Here is a 24,655-nt window from a genome sequence, read left to right on the forward strand (position 1 = left end):
AATTGACACTTTTTTTGGTACTGGTGGAGTGTTTCACCTTCTTTCTCTCCTTCATCTCCCAAATCGATTATGAGAGCCTCTAGAACGATTCCACCCATTTTGGGAGTATTAGACTCTTACCCCAGTTTATTTATCTTCTCTTTTTCAGGCAAAACCATGCAACTTGAACTAGCTAGTCCTGCCTACAGTTAGAGGGGGAGATAAGGGAGGCATCAAGACCAAACAGGTGCAAGACTACTAAGTAGTGGGTTGGATACAGAGGGGACCACATATTCTAGCCGCCCTGGGGGTGAGGGAAGAGGAAATGGGAGGTAGGACAAAAACGGAGGGGTAGGGAGGACAATTTGGTGATGGGAATTCCCCCTGATTTTATGTAAATATGTACGTAACATGTTATTGTCAACAATATGTAAGACACTATGATCAAAATAAAAATTATATTAAAAATATTTTTAATGTATTGTTTTTATTTAAGCACCATGATTATTTACATTATTTTAATTGGTTTCAGCCATAAAAAGAACACCTCCCCCCTTCACCAATGTTCACAAGTCTAGACATAGATTTCACTTGATTTTCACTGGTTTGGCCCAATGTATAGATGTAAACTTTAATACCTAGTGAAAATCTCTTTGGAACTGTCACTAGGACAATGAGAAATATCTTTATCACATCCATTTATAGTGAAATGGGATTCATTCTAAGGACAGTTTAGGCACCTCCCCAGACTCATTTTAGAATGGAACCAAGGCTTATGTATGCCAGGAAAGGGATTTGTGATTTGTGATTTCATGCCTCTCTGGTTTTTCTCAGTAAACTACTTCTCTGTGTTTTTCCTTGACTTGGACCACCATGAAGGGGGATATAAGCTTCCCACTAATACACCTGAGCATCTGCTCTAGCACAGGATAATCATATCTGAAATCTGCATTCTATTCTGTACTCAGCAGGAACAACATATGTATTCAGTTGTGCACATTCCTGAAACAATACTTAGCAGTTGGTAGATTTCCACTTTCTCCCTTGTAAAAGTGTTTATTATTATACAGTCTATTATATGATAGGTACTTAGCCTACCATATATGCTCTATTATGGTATACTTAGAAATGATTTACACATCACATATTGTTCTAATTTCATCCTCCACTTGATTAGAAAGAAAAACAGATGCTCAAGTTTGTTACCCAATTTTATTTTCACCTCATGGCATTTGCTTATAAAGTATCTGCTGCCCAAATTCTTGGCGGCCAGCTACATGACCCTGCCATCTCAAAAGGCTCTCCATCCATCTGACAGGGACAGAATACTCCTTTACTCTTTGCTACTTGTCTTCTGGAACATGTATGGCCCTTCTTAGATATTTCTGATGGAAGTGAAGAGGCTCAAAGTATGCCAAAGGAACCCTCTATTCTCTTGGTTGGGATATAAGTTTTTCAGATCATAGGCCACAATCTCAATTTTATTACATCCATAAAATGTGCACACAGTAACTTTCATTAATTATAGTTAAAACCAAGTTATGCTAATTATGCTTTTCTTTTATAGAAATAGTCTCTAGTCCTGAAAATTAATTCACATTGTTTTCCATCCAAGCACTCTCATTTAGGAATAAAATTGTTTCATTCCTCACGTGTTTATGCTCTATTTCTTAAAAAGAAGAACACTTTGGGGTGTCCAACAGGCCAGTGGTGCTGGATGTCACTAGGGCCACACTTAAAAGTGCTGGTAGGGAGAGGCATGAACCCCACCCTGCAATCTCCCAGCTCCCAAGAAATGCATTTTTAGGAATATTTAATTGCCTCTGATAATGTTCTTGTCTGTGCCTGCTGCTCTGTATCAAATAGGGCCCAAACCTGCTATTTTGCTTTGGAGTTCTCATAATTTTTTTTTGTAAAGTTAATGCTTTTCTTCTAATGCCAACTTAATTTACACTTATCTCTTTTCAAGAAGACACTCGGGCAATAAGCACTCTTAAACCCAACTGTGTATTGTTCCACTTACAGGGAACCTAGAATACACCCTTAAAAGAAAAATTTCGCATTGTCATTGAGTCTTTTTTTAAGATAAGATACACTTAGAAATCCTTAATAAAATGATATGCTATAGTTATTCCATTGTGAAGAAAAGTACTCAAAAATTAAGACAAGGATGTATAATATATACTAATGAGAAAAAGGATTTTGTATTTTAGATTTTATCTACTGTTAAAATTATCCCATTCCTTATCTCTAAGTCTCATTTATAAAATGCTACTTACTAGTGTGTCTATATTTTAGAGATGGCATACAAAATGGGTTCCATCATATCATTTTTTTTTGAGCCACACCCGTTTGATGCTCAGGGGTTACTCCTGGCTAAGTGCTCAGAAATTGCCCCTGGCTTGGGGGGACCATATGGAACGCCGGGGGATCGAACCGCGGTCCTTCCTTGGCTAGCGCTTGCAAGGCAGACACCTTACCTCTAGCGCCACCGCGCTGGCCCCCCATCATATCATTTGATGACTTTTATAAGTGTGAATGGAAAATACAGTATCTTTACCAGGGTGGAGAAAATTAAGAAGCAGAACAAAGATTGATCTATTTATAGCAGAAAGTTTTAGTCCCCATGACCAATTTTTACTTTCCAGTATTTTGGTTAACCTCCCTTTGCTCTCTGGGGTTTCACAATTGATTCCTTCTGTTTCTAAGCACAGAAAGACAATACGCTCTAATGAAAAGACTTCCATTCTCTAGCTGTCAAATATATCACTTCTGACCTTATCAAAGCAACTCATTTTACTAAGACATCGAAACATTCTTTTGCCCATATAATACAGCTCAGTGACTGAATGAGAAACACCATGTCTTATGCAAGGATACTTCACAGGCAGATGTCACTACATTTTGCCATGAAATTATGCTAAAAAACATAAAAATTTTTCAAAAAAAAAAGAATAAAATGTATTTAAAAGGCTTAAAAAGGGATTCGTTATCTCTAGCAGACACCACCACTGACTTTTTGATCAGATGGAAAATTTATATGTCTCATAAAATGAATAAATAGCATTTTCAAAGATTCTGTTAAACAAAGTGAGAGTAATTGCATTTTAATATATGTCAAAATAGAAAAAGGAAAGGGTGCTTTATTTATTTGGTTTTTGGTCTACACCTGATTGTGCTCAGGGCTTACTCCTTCCTGGCTCTGCGTTCAGGGATCATTCCTGGTGGGTTTCAGGAATGATATGGGATACTGGGGTTGGAATTTGGATTGGCTACCTGTAAGGCAAGTATTCTACACACTGTATGATGGATTTAAGCATGAAAAAATAAACTAAAGCACAGCAACAACAAAAAGGAACCAAACTCTGCTTCTCTATCTATGCCAGCATTGAAAGGAGAGGAGTGGCTGAACTGACTATAAGTGACTTTTCAGTCAGCTATCTGGTTGATTGGCTACACCACTCCTAACAATATTTAATGCATTTATCTACTTAGAGAATTGATATGAAAAGAAGACAACCAGGCAATTGTAATAGGCATTTGAGAGTGTTTGCCTAGTCTTGTACACAGTATTCTTGGCCTATTCTTTTAGAGTGTATTGTCATAGGTGTAGAGGCACAGAATTTTTAGAGTAGAAATGAAAAGGAAAGGAAAAACTGGCAGACAGATTTTGATATCTTCCTTACTCTAAATATACTGAAACATTTTACAGGTATAGCTCTGCAGAGGGAGAAAGTATTTTCTAAATTCTTTTACCTTTTTTTATAAACATAGCATGAAACAGATCTGGAGGACTTAATAATTGAGTTTTACCATATGCTATAAATAAAGGGGGTTCAGAGTATAATACTTCAACAAAAGTGGGTAGGAGTAAGGAAACTATATGTACTGAGCATACGAACTGTATGATACTAATTTTAAAAGTGGTAACTTAAGATTGAATAGACTATTGAGTTAACTGACAGTTTTGTTTCTCTTCTGCTTCTTGTATTCCCCATACTAACTTAATCAGGTATGGGGACAATCACAAAGATTGAATTAGATACATACCCTACCAATCTACAAATTCTTTACATGTATGATTTGTAGGGAACAGAAATTTACAGTAAATCCAATGCAGAAGTTATTATGGATGATATCAATTCTGTTTTACTCCCCAAGAATACACAACCATACTTCCATCTCACTGAACCATAGCAAATTTCCCAGTGGCAGGATAGAATAAATGTCTCAGTTCACATATTATGAAGAAATCAAGTCTCACTATTTTTTAATCATCTAATTATTCCAAATTTTTTGGGACTTTTGACAATGAGCTTCAGTTCCTTGATCTCAGTATTAATATTTTGTTTGACAAGGGAGTAGAGAGAGAGAGAGGAGGGATGATCTTTCCCCAGTAAACTTGTTGTCCCAGAGACCACTATAGGTGAGATTCAATATTCTGCCTGGTTGTGTGGACCTGACAATTTTGGTACTTAGGCTTAGGACACTGGGGCCAGCAAAGCCATATCTGGTGGCCATCAGTATTTTTAAAATAAAAAGTAGATTCTTTAGGAGCTCTGATTATATTAGTCCACTACAAAATTATATTTGGTTCTACTGAATCACTTCTTAGTAAAGGTCTACATATTTTTAAAACAAAGCCTTCTCTCTATGCATTCTAAATAGCTAAGCATTACTGCTTTATCTTTGCATATGATTTATCTGCTTTGCTTTTAATTGTTACTGGGAAAGTCAATGAGGACCACTGCAACTAATAGTTTCATAACTAAGACTCATGTCAGAAATCTGGTGCTTAGAGACTAGAAATCTTGTAGTTTACCATGAGAATGCTGAGAAAGAAGTGACACTCTAATTTGGGAACTGGTTGCACCATAATACTTCTCCCCACTTTTGAATAGAGGTCTTGGTGCTGGTACTATTTTGGTTCCTCTCACTCTTGGCCAATTCCAATATATTGTGTTTGTTTGTTTGCTTTTTGGGCCACACCGTTGATGCTCAAGGGTTACTCCTGGCTATGCACTCAGAAATCCCTTCTGGCTTGGGGGACCATATGAGACGCCGGGGGATTGAACTGTGGTCCATCCTAGGTTAGCACACTCAAGGAAAACACCCTACCACTTGCTCCACTACACTACCCCCACAGCATACTGTTTTGTAGAAATAGTTATTTGTAAATAGCTGAATTCAACCCAAGAACAGGATTTTTGAAGGGTAACCAATAGTTCCCCAGTAATTTGAATAATGTCTCCCAGTTTGATGAACTCCTTCCAGTGTCTTTCTTATCACAGATCATGAAGTTAAGGCAAAGTGCAGTGCTGTGTTCCCAACCTCTTTCCACTGAGTTCATTGGCTTGCTTCCTTAGAGCTTATTTAAAAATCTTATATTTTGCTGGTATCCCCTTGCACATATCTTAAGAAAAGGAGATTTTGAATCATGTTTTTGAATGAATGTTCTGAACCATTAATCTGCATTTGGACCTGGAATTGGGCCTACCTGGTTTGGCAGGGCTGCTCATTGCACCTTCTAATCTGTGGCTCTGGTTTTGTCAAGGACTTGCATTTTCTATGGTCCACAATGCTGATATTTTTGCTCATGATTTTTGTGCAAGACACTCTTGTTTTCCTTTCTCCTAAAAGGAGAAAATAAATATAGAAAGAAATATTATTTTAGTATTTAGAAGGTGGGCACAACTTGTAATTTTCTTGGTTAAGTTATTAAATAAATATTAGGTTAGACCTATGATTATAATATTGACCATTTATGGAACAGAACTTCACTCTAGGCTGAAAGAAGATGAACAGTAATCTTTTGACTTCATTAGAGGTTAAATGACAAGTATATTACAAAGGTTCTTGGCAACAGAACTTGAGGAGAACCTGGGACGGACCTGAGTTTGATGCCCAGCATTACACATGGTCCCCAAGCCTGCCAGGAGCGATTTCTGAACACAGAGCCAGGAGTAACCCCTGAATGTTGCCAAGTGTGGTCCATAAACCTAAAAAAAATTCTAGGTGTAGGGAAGATACTAGAGCAGATAGGGCACTTGATTTGATGCAGATAACTCAAATTTGATTCCTAAAACTTCATACAGTTCCCAGAGAAACACAAGGAGTAATTTCTAAGCACAGAGCAAGAAATAGACCCTGAACATTGCCAGAAATGGCCCTAAAAAAAAACAAAAAAAAAAAAAAACAAACAAAAAAACCCCCTAAAAAATAAAAACACCTAAAAGAGTTAGTTACTTAAATGTAAGAATTTGGTACATGTTTATTTTTTGCTAACCTGCCTCACATTTCCTATGCATCAGGTGTTCTTTTATGACATGGGATGTATGTATGTATATATATTAAACTGATATTATGCAAAGTTTGTACAATGTAACATTGTAAGCATTAAATCTACATATAATCAGGCCTACCTAAAGTAGAATTGAAGTAAACATACATATTCCAAATAAACGTATGAGTTTCAGAGTCTAATTTCAAGTTTTTACAGTCAGAAGAAACTATTTTAAAGTAGATGTAGTAACTTAAGATAATTTAAATAATGGCTTTTCAAAGAACTAAGTTTGCTAAGGGAGTAGACTAGGAAGGGGACCTTAAATCATTGATGAAGGACACTGATACTGATAGTAGGTGTGAAGTTGGAACGTTGTACATCAGAATATTTATTAACACTTTTAAATTACAATACTTGAATACTTATTTTTAAATAATCATGCTTTATTTTGTGCCAACAGCAACACAAAAAGATGGCTACTTATTCAGAAAGCTTTTGTTGATCACAAGCATAATCATTGGAATTACGTAAGTATAATCTTGGAATTAGTGATTTAAGGTATTTTTCCTTCCTCAGAAAATGCTACTTATGTTAGTTTAGACCTAAGAAACTGGGATCTTGAAGGAAATCTCTTAAACCAACACTGATATATTAAAAGAGTTATAAATATTGGGCCATTTTAGGGATTTAAGAAAGTATGGAATTGCATGAACTTGAATTGAGACATATCTAGCTTCACAGAGGCTAGGAAATTTACACAGAAACTTAACTTTACTTTAAAATATTTCATTGAACAGAAACAAAGTGGAGATGGAGCTGCTAATTTACAGACAAAACATGCCTATGAAAATAGAATAGAAATCTTAGAAACATGCAAATATTATCCTTGTTTTTTTAATTTTTATGCCCCAGCCAAACATGGGAAATTTCCATTTCAGCATCTAGTAACAGTATTTACAACACATTCTATACAGTGAAACCCAGGGACAAACAGCACATGATGAAGTAACTGGCCTTTTGCCTGAATCATGAGTAGCTGCAAGCTGTTGACAGTGGTAATGCTTGCTTTATGGCAATTCACTTCACCTCTGGAGCATTCCTATTAAATCAGAATTGAGGAAATTGATTTTGACATTTTGAGTTCACTTCAGACTAACATGAAATAGCTGTTTGGTAATGATCCCATTACCAAATTTGGGCAAAATGTGAAAATAAAACTGACTCTTTGTTCTCCGAAGACAGCTAACAAAGACTATTATATTGGCTGCTTTACTTTAGAATCTTGAAGATAAACTTAGATATATTTTTATTATATATTTTTATGCTGTGTTTCTAATTGTAACCACAGAATAGATGTTATTTTGGGGAAGGGGGCCATACCAGCAGGGCAGAGGTTATTTCTAATCTGTACTCAGAAGTGGAACCATATGTGATGCTGGGGGTTGAACTGGGTTGCAAAGATGCAAGAAAAATACCGTAATGTTTTGTTTTATTTGTATATACTTTTCACTAGTGGATATAATAAAAAAAGATATTATTTTAGGTATATAACTTTTCTAAAATTTGAATAAAAAGTATGGACATACAATCTTGGGTATGCATTCATTTTGCCTATTGCATAAATAAAATACTTTACTATAGGATATTTCAAATTTTTAAAACTAGATTGACTCTAGAACATTGTGCATCTGAAACCAACTATGAATAATTTTGTAAACCCTGGTGCTTTAATAAAAAATTAATAAAACTAAAATTCTGTAATTTGATTATATATTTATTTATTCTTTAATTTTTAACTTCTTTCTATTTAATTCATGATCAATTAACAATTAACATCAAAAAAGTGAATCCTAAGAAAATATACTTCAAGAAGGATTTAAAGTACTTTTTTCTAAAAAATGTTTTAGAGATACAAAAAAATAATAGTTATATTTTAAACACTTTTTAACTTGAACAACTTCCAAAGTCATATCATACCATTTACATGTAAGCCTTCTTTTTCACATTCTATAAAAATATTTTCCCTCAGGGCTTGGGCCTTATATTAAAATCATTTCCTTTTTAGTATAATGTTTTATTTTGTATTGTTCACAACATTCAATGTATTTTCCAGTATGATATGTTCATTTCCATAAACACACTTTTTTTGGGGGGGGTTTGGGTCACACCTGGCAGCGCTCAGGGGTTACTCCTGGCTCCATGGTCAGAAATCGCTCCTGGCAGGCTCGGGGGACCATACGGGATGCCAGGATTCAAACCACCGTCCTCCCACATGCAAGGCAAATGCCTTACTTCCATGCTATCTCTCCGGCCCCAAACATACTATTTTAAAGTCATTCATTCACTTTTAAGTGAAATTTAGCTATAATGCTGGATTAATGCTCAAGGACATTTATACTCTAGCTTATATCCACTTTTCTAATCTGATCATTTCCACTTCTAGGAACCTCATATATTTTTACAATAGGGATTTTTTGTTTGTCTGGGAGCTACACACAGTCGTGCTTAGGAGCTACTGCTAACTCTTGCTCAAGAATGACCCCTAGCATTGCTTGGGGGAACCATAGTGGTGCTGGAATTCAAACCAGAGTCAGCTGCATGCAAACAAGTGCTTTAACTCTTTTGACTCAGAACTACACTATCTTTTCAACCTTGATTTTCACTTGTTCCAGTGACTGCACTTATGGGGGATCATATGGGAGATCAGTTTGGCAGATTTATTACTACCTCATCCCTTACTGGATAGATGGTGAATTCTCTATAAAGACAAAACACTTAATTCTGGGCCACCTGGCAATATTAAACTATTGGTAACAGAATTAATGAGTGAAATAGAAGGAAGTCAATCAAGCCCAATGTTCTTTCTGTGCTAAGAGGTTCACTCCAATGTTGCATTATTATCTAAAATGGTGAGAGAGCAGTAGCAGTAAAATGACTAGTGATGAAAAACACTTTTCTCTGCAGCTCCATTTAGGTATTAAAATTCAAGATTATAAAATGCTTAAATTGAGATGGTTCTATTAAGAAAGTTAATATAAAAGCTTATTAGCTATGACCTCAATAAAATAATGCTGAGCAAAATAATATGTAGGTGCAGTTTCTTTGGTTATCATTTATTTTTGTATAAGTAAAGTGCCTTAAAAATGGAAATTGAGGGATCAGAGAGATAGTACAGGAGGAAGTCTGGGTTTTATTCCCAGCTCTACATATGTCCCTTTGGGCCCAGCCAGGAGTGACATCTGAGAGTTAGAAAAAGCCCTGAGCACTGCTGGATATGGCTCCAAAAACAAAAATTAAAAATAAAAATCAAAAGAAGAAACAGAGGGTCATAAAAATAGTATAGGCATGAAGACACTTGTCTTCTATGTGCATCATCTGGTTTGATTCCTGCCACCCCATGGTTCCCCAGTAGCACCCAATCCACTGGTCCTTGCATTGACAATCTGACTTAGTTGGCAGAAAATTATAATTAGAGTCCCCTGTGTCTATTTGGAGTGATCTCCAAATACGTAAAATAAATAGAAATAGGAATTGCACTCAGAAAACAAACAGGTGGGATTGAAGAAATAATTTAGAGTTGGCTGCTTGCCTTGCATGTTAGCTGACTTTGATCCTCAGCACCACATATAGTCCCATGGGCCCATCAGGAATAATCTGTGATCACAGGGCAAGGAGTGAGACTCAATCACTGCTAGGTGTACATTTACCCAAATGGATACAGGCATCAATTTAGATGTTTCTTAAATTTAGACATACAGGTTTGGATGCCTCCATGGAATCTGATCATAAATCAAGCAACACATATCTGGGACTGGAGTGACAGCACAGCAGTAGAGTTTTGCCTTGCATACAGCCTACCCGAGATGGACCTGGGTTCGATTTCTGGCATCTCATCTGCCAGGAGCGATTCCTAAGTGCAGAGCCAGGAGTAACACCTGAGCACTGCTGAATTTGGCCCCCAAACAAAAACAAAAACAAACCAAAAAAAAAAAAAAAGGACAAAAAACACAGGTCTAAAAAAAAAAAAATCACAATCTAAGCCTAGTAGCATCAGTGTTCTAAGTCAACAGGATCTGAACTAATGTGAAGATCACAATACAATTTCTTCACTTCATGGGGTATCTTTTTAAGTTTCCTTTAGTGCATATACAAATCTTCATTTATTTAAAAATAGATCACTGATTGTTGAGGTCTTTCTAGGGTTTTTTCTTACTTTTTTTTGGAGGGGTTATTCCTGGTTCTGCTCTACACTCAGAAATCACTCCTTGAAGGGGACCATATGAGATGCCAAGGATCAAACGCAGGTCAGCTATGTGTAAGTCAAGTGCCTTGCCTACTATTATATCTCTCTGGCACCTTCCTTCTATTTATTTCATTAATTCATCCACTACATCAGATTAAATCCTATAGGAATAAAGTTACTGTTTTCAGTATGTGAAATTCTGATTCTAACTACAAACTTGAGATATTAGGAAATGATATAACTTTAATGCCTCTGATGACCAGATCACTTAAAGTCAGTCAAAATGAATTTAAAACACTAGTCTATACTTTGGAGATGCCAAAATAAGTGTAAAACATCCCTTTAAAGATTTTGTAGATATTTTCAAGCAAGAATACAAATTAAATATTTTACCAATGGATTTAAGATGCTAGGACTATTTCTTTTTTTATAATTTATTTAAGCACCATAGTTACAAAAATGTTTGTAGTTGGGGCTTAGTCATTAAATGTATACCACTCTTCACTAGTGCAACTTTTATGGTTAATGCTAAAATACAAAATGCTATGTCCATTCAATTGCTTATAGAATTGTCCTTAGAACTGTACATCCATAAGACTTTTTTTTTTTGAGGGTAAACATAACTGCTTAGAGCTTAACTTGTGTTAAATTAACTTGAGTTAACTTGTGTCCAAGTATCACAAGGGGCTTTATGAAGCGTTGGGGATAAAATACAGGTTACCTGGGTGCCAGGCAAGATCTGTACTTTCTCTCTGTCTCTCTACTAGACATTTAAAAACAACATCCCTTGTGGGACTGGGGAGGAACCTTGAAGGACTATAGCATGCACCTATTATGCAGGAGGTCCCTAATTTGATCCTAGGCCTACAAACTTCCGCTCCATCACTACCACCAGGTGAAGCCCTAGATACTTGAGACCCCTGAGCAGTACTGAGAAAGGACACTCCAATCTGATAATATTCTTTCTAAAAGATGAACTAATGTAGTTTATACTTTATATATCTTGTAATAATTGGTAATGATAAATTCATAGAAATGATAGCCTCGTAAAAATGTTCAAGTTAATTATTTGGGTTACTCTAAAATTTTGAGATTAAAGTAAAAAGTTTATTTCAATAAACATATAACTACAACATTGTTTAGATACTAGATGCCTTTTAAAAACATTATTCTTCAATATTTCTGGCAATTAAATTAAAAATACAATCTAATTTTAAAATTAACTTATGTCAAATACTTAATTTTATACTATGCCCTACTATTATTTGCTTTGAGTTAGTATTTTCTATTTCCCTGTAAAGCATTTTTTTCTGTGATTTCTCTTTTCTACTAAGGATAAATTTTGCAGGAATCTGTTTCCAATGTTCTGCATCTTGAACTCACTCCCATTTAATTCATGAATATGCTGAAAGATTACAAAGCTCTCCTTGGCTAAAAAATTGACAATATAATATTAGAATTTCTGTGATTCTTGAAATCTTGTCCCTTCACCTTATTTATGAACTGTAAAAATTTATAATATCCAAAGTCCCAGAAATATTTTGGCATTGAAATATTCAGTTCCCTATTAATATCATCAAAGATAATTGAAAACTGTTGACTAAACACACTGGAACAGATTTGATGGACTCTAACTCAACATAAATCATATATAGGTTCTGTATTAGATTAGGAGGATAAAAAAAAATTTAGATTATAAGGGTTATAAAAAATAAAGTCATTTGTAATAAAGAGGCATCATTATTTGACAAATAAAAATATTTTTTGGAATCCAAAGAAAACCTAAAAAATTTCTATGAGACATGCAGCATTTTGTAGAAAAGAAAAAAAAAATGACATAATCCATCTGAACTGTTCCTAAAGGAAGTATCTAAAGAGAAGGAAGGGAGACTTGAGTTAAGGAATCTCAGATTCAAATCCTGAACATTTGTTCTAAATTTCTATTCCTTCAGTATGACAATTGACAAAACTTACTCTGAATTTTATTCAATGTTATCTGAAGAAACAAATTTGGGGAGCCAGGGCTAGAGAGATAGTACATCAGGTAAAGCACTTACTTTGCTGATGATGGACTAGGGTTCAATGTCCAACCTTCAGTATGGTCCCCAATCGCTGACACAGGTGAGCCCTGAGAACTATCTAGTGTGGTCTCCAAACAAACAAATAAACAAAAAAGCTGGGGATTCATCCCCAGACCATTTGGTACCAAGGTTCAGAGACTGATTTCCTCTGTTCCATTCAGAGCCTGAATTCAACTGCTCCCAAAAATTCACTTATTCAGAAAGAAGATAAATTAAGTGTTTACTTTTCATTTCAAATATATTTGTTTCTCTCTGTGTTCTTGATTTTCAACTTGTTGAAAGATGTACGAGGGAACTACTTAGGGACCCTAACATGAGTGAAAAATAAATCAAGACAATCACTAGTCATGTGAATGCTTATTGCTACATTGTCAGAAAAGGACTGGCCCTCAGTTCACAAAGGATCATGGAACCTGGGGAGTGATGTGCATCATCAAAGAAAATCTCATGGAGCAAAGGATGATTGAGAACATCTTTTTAAACTGTGAAACTGATATAAGTAACTCTGCTGATTCCTCTGTGCTGGAGATTGCAGCTGCTTTTTATAATCTCTCTCTGAAACTTAATCCCTGAGTCTTTCCTTGTTGGCCTCTGTGACCTAGTGGTCCCAGCATCAGGTAGAAACCCAGAGATGTGAAGTTTTTCAAAGTTTCAGCAGTAGCCTCTGACACCCTATCTTTCTTGCTGCCCTGAAGTGATCATTTCCCTGCACACTCAGCTGTAGTTCTCAATACTAGAAGTAGCCCAGATGTCTGTGTGCCCATAGCAATGCCAACATTTCTTCTTCCTAAATCTTCAGATTTAATTTGAGAGAGGGTGGCTGAAAAGATAGTGTAGCAGGTAAAGAGCTTGTTCTATGGTTGCCTAATATGGATCTGATTTGATCCTTGGCACGGATCTCCCTGAGAACACAGCCCTGAGTAAGCCCTGAGCACTGATGGTGTGGCCCCAAATTAAAACCAAACCAAACAGATTATGCACTACTCTCCTCTTGTCATTAAAATACCACCAAGTGTTCTACACATCCTTGTCCTTTCTAATTCTGTATAAATTTTGGAATTAAAGCTAAGAGTTTGCAGATGTGTATAGATTACCACTTGTTCATCAGAAAACAATCACTGTTTAGGAAGCTAAATCAAAGAAAGTCCTTTACCTCCTCCACATGTAGCATCACAATCTTCCCAGCCAGAGTGTGTCCACATGAAAAGGGGTTCAGGAGATTTAGAGCTCTGGTTCTCTGGAAGAGGGTCTGATGGGATCGTGTATTCATAGTGCAGACCATAACTGTTGTCTTGAAACAGCAGCACCTGGAACATGAGAGGATTCAGGGATATGGATCAAAGTGGAACAACAAGATCAAGACTGAAACGAATTTGTAGACTCTTTAGAGAGCTTACCCTAGGTCCTAGGGTATGCAGAATCTCCTGCCCTAGGTAAAATAGGGATTTTCTATTGAATATTGAAACAGTCAAATTTCTGCAGATTGACATCCTACACCTAGCTTTGAGCTACTGACACTAAGAGGAAAAGCCCCATTTGAAGAAAGTCAGAGGCAGAGCTGACTTTCTCTCAACTTCATAGACTAGTCACTAGACAGTTTTCCCACATGTTGGGAACTTCTTTAATTGCATTTGATGGAACTGGTTCCCATTTCTCTTCTCTTGTCTTCTCTTTTCTTTTCTCTTCTCATTTCTTGTTTTTTGTTTTTTTTTTTTTTTTTTTTCCACAATCGGCAGTGTTCTGGGGTTACTTTTGGATTTGTGTTCAAAAATTACTTCTGGCAGAGGACCATATGGGTTGTGGGAAATTGAACCTGGGTTGTCTGTGTGAAAGACAAATACCCTACCCACTGTGCTATCACTCCGGTTTTTGTTTTTATTTTGGTTTTGGGGCCAAACCTACTATTGTTCATAGGTTACTCCTAGCACTGCATTTAGGAATCACAACTGATGGGCTCAGAAGACCATATGGATCGTCAGGGATAGAACCCGGGTCTGTTGTGTGCAAGACAAGTGTCCTACCCACTGGACTTTTTCTTGGGACCCTCATTGTGAATCTTGGCATGATTACTCACTTCATATTTATATAGAAACTCATTCCCCCCTCAAAATGTTAAAAATGAACTCTTGTTCTGGATTGGGGAAGAGACAGATGGAAGGAATAAGGGGTTCCCAACAAATGCTCTGAGAGCCCAGTGCTCTTCCTGATGGTATTTGGCCAACCACATTGGTAGTTCAATATTAAGGCCCCTAATAGTGCTGCTGCTTGAGCCCTTGATGAAGGGGATCACCAAGAACACTGGCAGGGTTGGGAGGCTATTATGTGCTGGGGAACAAATGGGAGTCCCATGCATATAAGGTATATGCCATAACTCCTGTGCTATCCTTCTGGCCTATAAAATGAAAAGCTTTAATTTAGTAACAGTAGTTATGTGCATATAAATCAGCAGAGCCAAAAAGCAAACCAGGCTGTATAAGAATGACCCAATATGTTCTACACTGGATACAAAAGCAGGAATGATGCCTACTTTATCCTCCTCCAATGCCCAGTGCCAGATAGAGAAATGGCAACCACAGGCAATTGTAATATTGTAAGCCATGTGAAAGATTAACTAAAAATATATAAAAGCAATTGCACTAGACAGGATAGAAAACCTCATGAAAGGCATTAATTTTATGAACCTGTAGATATATTTTGAAGCAATTTACATAATGGGACACAAAATATTATCTAAGCCAGAGCTATAGCACAACAGTAGGGCATTTGCCTTGCATGCTGCCAACACAGGACAGACCCAGGTTCTGATTCCTGGCATCCCATATGGTCCCTGCCAGGAGCTATTTCTGAGCACAGAGCTAGACATATCATTTATACTCGAGTATAAGCCAACCCAAGTATAAGCTGACCCCCTAATTTTACCCTAAAAACTGGGAAAACTTAGAAACTCACGCATAAGCTGAGGTGAAAAATGCAGCAGCTACTGGTAAATTTCAAAAATAAGAACATATACCCAAAACAATAACAATAATTGAGGAATCAGGAGGTTAAATGCTTTTCAATATTTATTGCCAAAGAAAAATGGTAAACTAGCGACAAAACTTTAAAACTATAAAGTGCAGAAAACTGTAATAAAGTATAAATAAAATAGAACTTAAAATAAAGTGCAAAAAACAGGTAATCAAGCTAAATCACAAAGGTTAAAATCCTTCAAAACTGGATTCCTTCTCCTTCTCATTAGTATGCCCAAACAGAACTTCAGATGTACCTGATATGAGGGTATCAGAATAGACATTGTCATCATCACTGAGTTCGCAGTTATCATCATCACTGCTGTCAGTCTCATACAAAGCATAGAATACTGTGGCTTAAATAGTTCAGTTCAGCCGCCTACCTCTTCAGCTCATCCATGACTTGTGGACTGAGCTGAAGCACCGCACCCTCCAGTAGATGGCAGAAGATGACCGGAGACTACCTGCATTTGCGTCTGTGCGCACACACTGAATCAAATAACCTGGATGACCCAATATAAGGCTAGTTTGGATTTTTTTTTTTTTTCAAAATTTAGCCATACACTTATTTTTAATCTATATAAACCATTGTAAATTACAAAATGCCACCTTATGTAAGTTTTTCTTTTTTTTTTTTAATACTCATTAATTTTTTTAATCTGAGATATTTGTCCATTGCCCCAGTGATATGCTAAGCTTTCCACAACTTCTGTGTTGTCATGTATTCCTGTAGGCAAACTAATAAGTTTTGTGCTGATTGCATATGTCCTGATATTTGTTTTTTATTCTTTTTTTTTTTTTTTTTTTTTAGAGGGACTCTCAATGGGATGCACTGGTCTTGTGTGTTATAAGAGTGTATGAAAGGCTACAATCGTGTTGTTTCTTTTTTTTTTTTTTTTTTAAGGAGTGTCCATGTTTTATTTTTTATTTTTTTTTTTACACCACCCATCACCAGTGCAACATTCCCATCACCAATGTCCCAAGTCTCCCTCCTCCCCACCCGACCCCCGCCTGTACTCTAAACAGGTTCTCAATTTCCCTCATACATTCTCATTATTAGGACATTATTAGGACAGTTCAAAATGTAGTTATTTATCCAACTAAACTCATCACTCTTTGTGATGAGCTTCCTGAGGTGAGCTGGAACTTCCAGCTCTTTTCTCTTTTGTGTCTGAAAGTTATTATTGCAAGAATGTCTTTCATTTTTCTTAAAACCCATAAATGTGTGAGACCATTCTGCGTTTTTCTCTCTCTCTCTGACTTATTTCACTCAGCATAATAGATTCCGTGTACATCCATGTATAGGAAAATTTCATGACTTCATCTCTCCTGACAGCTGCATAATATTCCATTGTGTATATGTACCACAGTTTCTTTAGCCATTCGTCTGTTGAAGGGCATCTTGATTGTTTCCAGAGTCTTGCTATGGTAAATAGTGCTGCAATGAATATAGGTGTAAGGAAGGGGTTTTTGTATTGTATTTTTGTGTTCCTCGGGTACATTCCTAGGAGTGGTATAGCTGGATCGTATGGGAGCTCGATTTCCAGTTTTTGGAGGAATCTCCATATCGCTTTCCATAAAGGTTGAACTAGACAGCATTCCCACCAGCAGTGGATAAGAGTTCCTTTCTCCCCACATCCCCGCCAACACTGTTTATTCTCATTCTTTGTGATGTGTGCCATTCTCTGGGGTGTGAAGTGGTATCTCATCGTTGTTTTGATTTGCATCTCCCTGATGATTAGTGATGTGGAGCACTTTTTCATGTGTCTTTTGGCCATTTGTATTTCTTCTTTGTCAAAGTGTCTGTTCATTTCTTCTCCCCATTTTTTGATGGGATTAGATGTTTTTTTCTTGTAAAGTTCTGTCAGTGCCTTGTATATTTTGGAGATTAGCCCCTTATCTGATGGGTATTGGGTGAATAGTTTCTCCCACTCAGTGGGTGGCTCTTGTATCTTGGGCACTATTTCCTTTGAGGTGCAGAAGCTTCTCAGCTTAATATATTCCCATCTGTTAATTTCTGCTTTCACTTGCTTGGAGAGTGCAGTTTCTTCCTTGAAGATGCCTTTAGCCTCAATGTCCTGGAGTGTTTTACCTACGTATTGTTCTATATATCTTATGGTTTTGGGGCTGATATCAAGGTCTTTAATCCATTTGGATTTTACCTTCGTACATGATGTTAGCTGGGGGGTCTAAGTTCAATTTTTTGCAAGTGGCTACCCAGTTTTGCCAACACCACTTGTTGAAGAGGCTTTCTTTGTTCCATTTAGGATTTTTTGCTCCTTTATCAAAAATTAGATGATTGTATGTCTGGGGAACATTCTCTGAGTATTCAAGCTTATTCCACTGATCTGAGGGCCTGTCTTTATTCCAATACCATGCTGTTTTGATAACTATTGCTTTGTAGTAAAGTTTAAAGTTGGGGAAAGTAATTCCTCCCATATTCTTTTTCCCAATGATTGCTTTAGCTATTCGAGGGTGTTTATTGTTCCAAATAAATTTCAAAAGTGCCTGGTCCACTTCTTTGAAGAATGTCATGGGTATCTTTAGGGGGATCGCATTAAATCTGTACAGTGCTTTGGGGAGTATTGCCATTTTAATGATGTTAATCCTGCCAATCCATGAGCAGGGTATATGCTTCCATTTCTGCGTGTCCTCTCTTATTTCTTGGAGCAGAGTTTTATAGTTTTCCTTGTATAGGTCCTTCACATTTTTAGTCAAGTTGATTCCAAGATATTTGAGTTTGTGTGACACTATAGTGAATGGAGTTGTTTTCTTAATGTCCTTCAACAAATCTTCAACAAATCTTCAACAAAATCCTGGCAAATAGGATTCAATGCCTCATTAAGAAGATCATCCACTACGATCAAGTAGGTTTCATTCCAGGAATGCAAGGCTGGTTTAACATCCGTAAATCTATCAACATAATACACAACATCAACAGCAAGAAAAATAAAAATCATATGATCATATCAATCGACGCAGAGAAAGCATTTGACAAGGTCCAACACCCATTCTTGATCAAAACTCTCAGCAAGATGGGAATGGAGGGAACCTTTCTCAATATAATTAAGGCCATCTACCACAAGCCAGAGGCAAATATTGTCCTCAATGGAGAAAAACTGAAAGCCTTTCCTCTAAATTCTGGCACAAGACAAGGCTGTCCTCTCTCACCACTTCTATTCAACATAGCACTTGAAGTACTTGCTATAGCGATTAGGCAAGAAAAGGATATCAAGGGAATCCAGATAGGAAAGGAAGAAGTCAAGCTCTCACTGTTTGCAGATGACATGATACTCTACTTAGAAAACCCCAAAGACTCTATCAAAAAGCTTCTAGAAACAATAGACTCATATAGCAAGGTGGCAGGCTACAAAATTAACACACAAAAATCAATGGCCTTCCTATACACCAATACTAATAAGGAAGAAATGGACGCTAGTTTGGATTTTTAAGCACAAACTCGAGCAGGAAAAACTCGGCTTATACTCAAACATATATGGTAACCCCTAAGCACCACTGAGTGTGACCCAAAAGCAAAACAAAAAAAATTTACCTAAATTTTTAGTGACACTAAACTATGTATCTATATCTATCTATCTATCTATATATATGTATATATTAAACTATTTTTATTTTTATCGAATTAGCATTTATAGTTATTTTTTTTCCACACCAGTGATGCTCAGAGGTTACTTCTGGCTCTGCATTCAGGAATCGCTCCTGGCAGGCTTGGGAGACCATATGGGATGACAGGGATTGAACTTGGATCCATCCCAGATCCTCCACATGCAAGGCAAAATGTCTTACTGCAGTGCTAGGACTCCAGTCCCTAAACTATATATATATATTTTTTTTGATGCTAAATTGAGGCAATAATAATGACAGGTAATTCAGAGTTAAGACTTTTATTTAATTTTTTTATTTATATTGCGTAACATTGGTTTATTTAGAAGACTGTTACAGGGATACATTTTCCTATCTTTTGAAAATTCTATCACACCACAGCCATCACCAGAATACTAGTATCCTTCTACTACATTTTATTGGATCCCTTCACTAATTTGTTTTTTCTCCCCTACTCTCCCTGTTACCTTAGGTCTGTGATCAAAGTCTAAGAACTATATCTCTTTGATTTGCTTGCTCTCTTGCTTTAGTTTTTGATATCTCAGGAATGAGATTATCTAATATTATCTTCCTTCTTCAGACTTTTTTTTTCTCCTTCTTTTTTTTTTTTTTTTTTTATCTCTCGTTGAGTTTATTAAATATTTTAGTACACCATTTGTTTTAGTTTTTTTTTTTTTTCTTGTTTTTCTTGTCAAAAAACTGTGTGTGTCTTATGGTCAGGTACATTTTTTAGAGTGAAAAATAAGGTAGATGAATTTGATATGGAGCATTTAAGAAATATTTTACCCACATGATGAGGCAAGCTTTTTGTAATTCACTGTTTTAGTAAGTGTGTAGCATATATTATTGTTTTAAGTGATAATTTTTAAAATTCACTATAAATTTATTTTTTTATCAATACAAAGAAGCTAACACTTTTATTAAAAACTTTAGATTGGGGCTTAGAGATAATACAATGGCTAGGGCTCATGCCTTTACAGAGCTCACCTGGATTCACTCTGCTACATCCCATTTGATTCTCAGAGATCACCAGGAAAGAAATTAGCACAAAGTCAGGAGTAAGCCTTGAGCACCTCTGGGAGTGGTCCAATAACTCCTATCAAAAAACTTCAAATCTAGGCAATCATATTGTAGGACTTCTATCTTCATAAATATATATATATATGATTACTGCTCAAAATTGGTAACTTTGAGTATTTGAAATAAATTATGAGCTTATGATAAGAACGAGTTGAAATGCAAACAGTGGGACATATTTTTAAAAATACATGAAATATAAAGAAAACTCTTACCGGAGAACTGAAACGCAAAGAAATAAAATAGTGAGCTTTACTTGTTCAGCTCAGACTATTGTCTGAGGGAGAATTAGTATCATTTGTAAGTTACAGAAATGGACTTGGCCATCATGACACTTCCAAAATTACTTTGAAATAAGAAATTCTAGGGAGGACAATATAGTCATGCTTTTCCTGTGAAGAATGCTTGCTGGGATGTCAACTATTGCTTTTCACTTCACATCAGACAAAAAGGAGCATTTTTGAAAATTTAAGAAAGTTGGGCATAAGAGAAAAGTTTTAGTTGCTTAATTTTATGAAATGCTATTATCATAAAATTGATTTCACTAAAGCAATATACTTTGTGAACAGTTACTTAAATCCTCAGGCTTAAATAACTGTTTTAATATTTCTATATGATTTTGATACTTAAACTTAGATGAACAATCATGTATGATTTAGAAGGAAATTATTCATTAAAATGGGACTTGCATTTAGTGAGTACTTCGTATATATTTAGTAATGCTCATTGGCATATTTGGTTCTACCAAAAAATTATATGAGTCATGTATATTATGTGGGTTGGTTTGTTTGCTATCTTTAATTAAGAATTGAATGCATTAAGAAGCAAGCAAGCAACATGCCCTAAATCTTAAAGCAGAGAAATATTCTTTCAGACTCCTTGTGTCACAAAGGATATCACTACTTCTATTTTTTATCACATGAATCCAAGTTATGTGTCAATTTATACCCATGTATAAATCCTGACTTTGTCCTAGGTAGTTGCCTCACTAAAAATGTAAACTATTTAATAAAACGTATTGAGCAGTTAGCTGTTGACTTTCTTTTTTTTTTTTTTTAATTTTTTTTTTATTTAAACACCTTGATTACATACATGATTGTGTTTGGGTTTCAGTCATAAAAGGAACACCACCCATCACCAGTGCAACATTCCCATCACCCAAGTCCCAAATCACCCTCCTCCCCACCCAACCCCCGCCTGTACCCTAAACAGGCTCTACATTTCCCTCATACATTCTCAATATTAGGACAGTTCAAAATGTAGTTATTTCTCTAACTAAACTCATCACTCTTTGTGGTGAGCTTCCTGAGGTGAGCTGGAACTTCCAGCTCTTTTCTCTTTTGTGTCTGAAAATTATTATTACAAGGGTGTCTTTCATTTTTCTTAAAACCCATAGATGAGTGAGACCATTCTGCGTTTTTCTCTCTCTCTCTGACTTATTTCACTCAGCATAATAGATTCCATGTACATCCATGTATAGGAAAATTTCATGACTTCATCTCTCCTGACAGCTGCATAATATTCCATTGTGTATATGTACCACAGTTTCTTTAGCCATTCATCTGTTGAAGGGCATCTTGGTTGTTTCCAGAGTCTTGCTATGGTAAATAGAGCTGCAATGAATATAGGTGTAAGGAAGGGGTTTTTGGATTGTATTTTTGTGTTCCTAGGGTATATTCCTAGGAGTGGTATAGCTGGATCGTATGGGAGCTCGATTTCCAGTTTTTGGAGGAATCTCCATATCGCTTTCCATAAAGGTTGAACTAGACAGCATTCCCACCAGCAGTGGATAAGAGTTCCTTTCTCTCCACATCCCCGCCAACACTGTTTATTCTCATTCTTTGTGATGTGTGCCATTCTCTGGGGTGTGAGGTGGTATCTCATCGTTGTTTTGATTTGCATCTCCCTGATGATTAGTGATGTGGAACATTTTTTTCATGTGTCTTTTGGCCATGCGTATTTCTTCTTTGTCAAAGTGTCTGTTCATTTCTTCTCCCCATTTTTTGATGGGGTTAGATGTTTTTTTCTTGTAAAGTTCTGTCAGTGCCTTGTATATTTTGGAGATTAGCCCCTTATCTGATGGGTATTGGGTGAATAGTTTCTCCCACTCAGTGGGTGGCTCTTGTATCCTGGGCACTATTTCCTTTGAGGTGCAGAAGCTTCTCAGCTTAATATATTCCCATCTGTTAATCTCTGCTTTCACTTGCTTGGAGAGTGCAGTTTCCTCCTTGAAGATGCCTGTAATGTCCTGGAGTGTTTTGCCTATGTGCTGTTCTATATATCTTATGGTTTTGGGGCTGATATCGAGGTCTTTAATCCATTTGGATTTTACCTTTGTACATGATGTTAGCTGGGGGTCTAAGTTTAATTTTTTGCAAGTGGCTATCCAATTGTGCCAACACCACTTGTTGAAGAGGCTTTCCCTGCTCCATTTAGGATTTCCTGCTCCTTTATCAAAAATTAGATGGTTGTATCTCTGGGGAACATTTTCTGAGTATTCAAGCCTATTCCACTGATCTGAGGACCTATCTTTATTCCAATACCATGCTGTTTTGATAACTGTTGCTTTGTAGTACAGTTTAAAGTTGGGAAAAGTAATTCCTCCCATATTCTTTTTTCCCAATGATTGCTTTAGCTATTCGAGGGTGTTTATTGTTCCAAATGAATTTCAAAAGTGTCTGATCCACTTCTTTGAAGAATGTCATGGGTATCTTTAGAGGGATGGCATTAAATCTGTATAATGCCTTGGGGAGTATTGACATTTTGATGATGTTAATCCTGCCAATCCATGAGCAGGGTATGTGTTTCCATTTCCGTGTGTCCTCTCTTATTTCTTGGAGCAGAGTTTTATAGTTTTCTTTGTATAGGTCCTTCACATATTTAGTCAAGTTGATTCCAAGATATTTGAGTTTGTGTGGCACTATTGTGAATGGGGTTGTTTTCTTAATGTCCATTTCATCCTTATTACTATTGGTATATAGAAAGGCCATTGATTTTTGTGTGTTAATTTTGTAGCCTGCCACCTTGCTATATGAGTCTATTGTTTCTAGAAGCTTTTTGATAGAGTCTTTAGGGTTTTCTAAGTAGAGTATCATGTCATCTGCAAACAGTGAGAGCTTGACTTCTTCCTTTCCTATCTGGATTCCCTTGATATCCTTTTCTTGCCTAATCGCTATAGCAAGTACTTCCAGTGCTATGTTGAATAGGAGTGGTGAGAGAGGACAGCCTTGTCTTGTGCCAGAATTTAGAGGGAAGGCTTTCAGTTTTTCTCCATTGAGGATAATATTTGCCACTGGCTTGTGGTAGATGGCCTTCACTATATTGAGAAAGGTTCCCTCCATTCCCATCTTGCTGAGAGTTTTGATCAAGAATGGGTGTTGGACCTTATCAAATGCTTTCTCTGCATCTATTGATATGATCATGTGGTTTTTATTTTTCTTGTTATTGATGTTGTGTATTATGTTGATAGATTTACGGATGTTAAACCAGCCTTGCATTCCTGGGATGAAACCTACTTGATCGTAGTGGATGATCTTCTTAACGAGGCATTGAATCCTATTTGCCAGGATTTTGTTGAGGATCTTTGCATCTGCATTCATCAGTGATATTGGTCTGTAATTTTCTTTTTTGGTAGCGTCTCTGTCTGGTTTAGGTATCAAGGTGATGTTGGCTTCATAAAAGCTATTTGGAAGTGTTTCTGTTTGTTCAATTTCATGAAAGAGTCTTGCCAAGATTGGCAGTAGTTCCTCTTGGAAAGTTTGATAGAATTCATTAGTGAATCCATCTGGACCTGGGCTTTTGTTTTTCGGCAGACATTTGATTACTGTTTTAATTTCATCAATGGTGATGGGGGTGTTTAGATATGCTACATCCTCTTCCTTCAACCGTGGAAGATTATAAGAGTCCAAGAATTTATCCATTTCTTCCAGGTTCTCATTTTTAGTGGCGTAGAGTTTTTCAAAGTAGTTTCTGATTACCCTTTGAATCTCTGTCATATCAGTAGTGATCTCTCCTTTTTCATTCCTGATACGAGTTATCAAGTTTCTCTCTCTCTCTTTTCTTTGTTAGGTTTGCCAGTGGTCTATCAATCTTGTTTATTTTTTCAAAGAAACAACTTCTGCTTTCGTTGATCTTTCGGATTGTTTTTTGAGTTTCCACTTCGTTGATTTCTGCTCTCAGCTTTGTTATTTCCTTCTGTCTTCCTGTTCTTGGGTCCTTTTGTTGAGCATTTTCTAGTTCTATTAGCTGTGTCATTAAGCTACTCAGGTAAGCTCCTTCTTCCTTCCTGATGTGTGCTTGCAAAGCTATAAATTTTCCTCTCAGTACTGCTTTTGCTGTGTCCCATAAGTTCTGAGAGTTT

At 36.4% G+C, this 24,655-nt stretch overlaps 1 protein-coding gene across 1 annotated transcript in view; it reads right to left on the reverse strand.

The window, feature by feature from the left end:
* ADAMTS19 (ADAM metallopeptidase with thrombospondin type 1 motif 19) overlaps positions 1 to 24,655 on the reverse strand; it is a 272,346-nt gene that overhangs the window by 38,276 nt on the left and 209,415 nt on the right. Inside the window, exons 18-19 of the mRNA XM_049787377.1 lie at positions 13,740 to 13,893; positions 5,477 to 5,612 (exon numbers count right to left, since the gene is read on the reverse strand). Coding sequence (XP_049643334.1) covers positions 5,477 to 5,612; positions 13,740 to 13,893 — 290 coding nt within the window. The remainder of the gene's footprint in view (positions 1 to 5,476; positions 5,613 to 13,739; positions 13,894 to 24,655) is intronic.

The sequence above is a fragment of the Suncus etruscus genome, chromosome 14 (assembly GCF_024139225.1).
Source record: "Suncus etruscus isolate mSunEtr1 chromosome 14, mSunEtr1.pri.cur, whole genome shotgun sequence".
NCBI lineage: Eukaryota > Metazoa > Chordata > Mammalia > Eulipotyphla > Soricidae > Suncus > Suncus etruscus.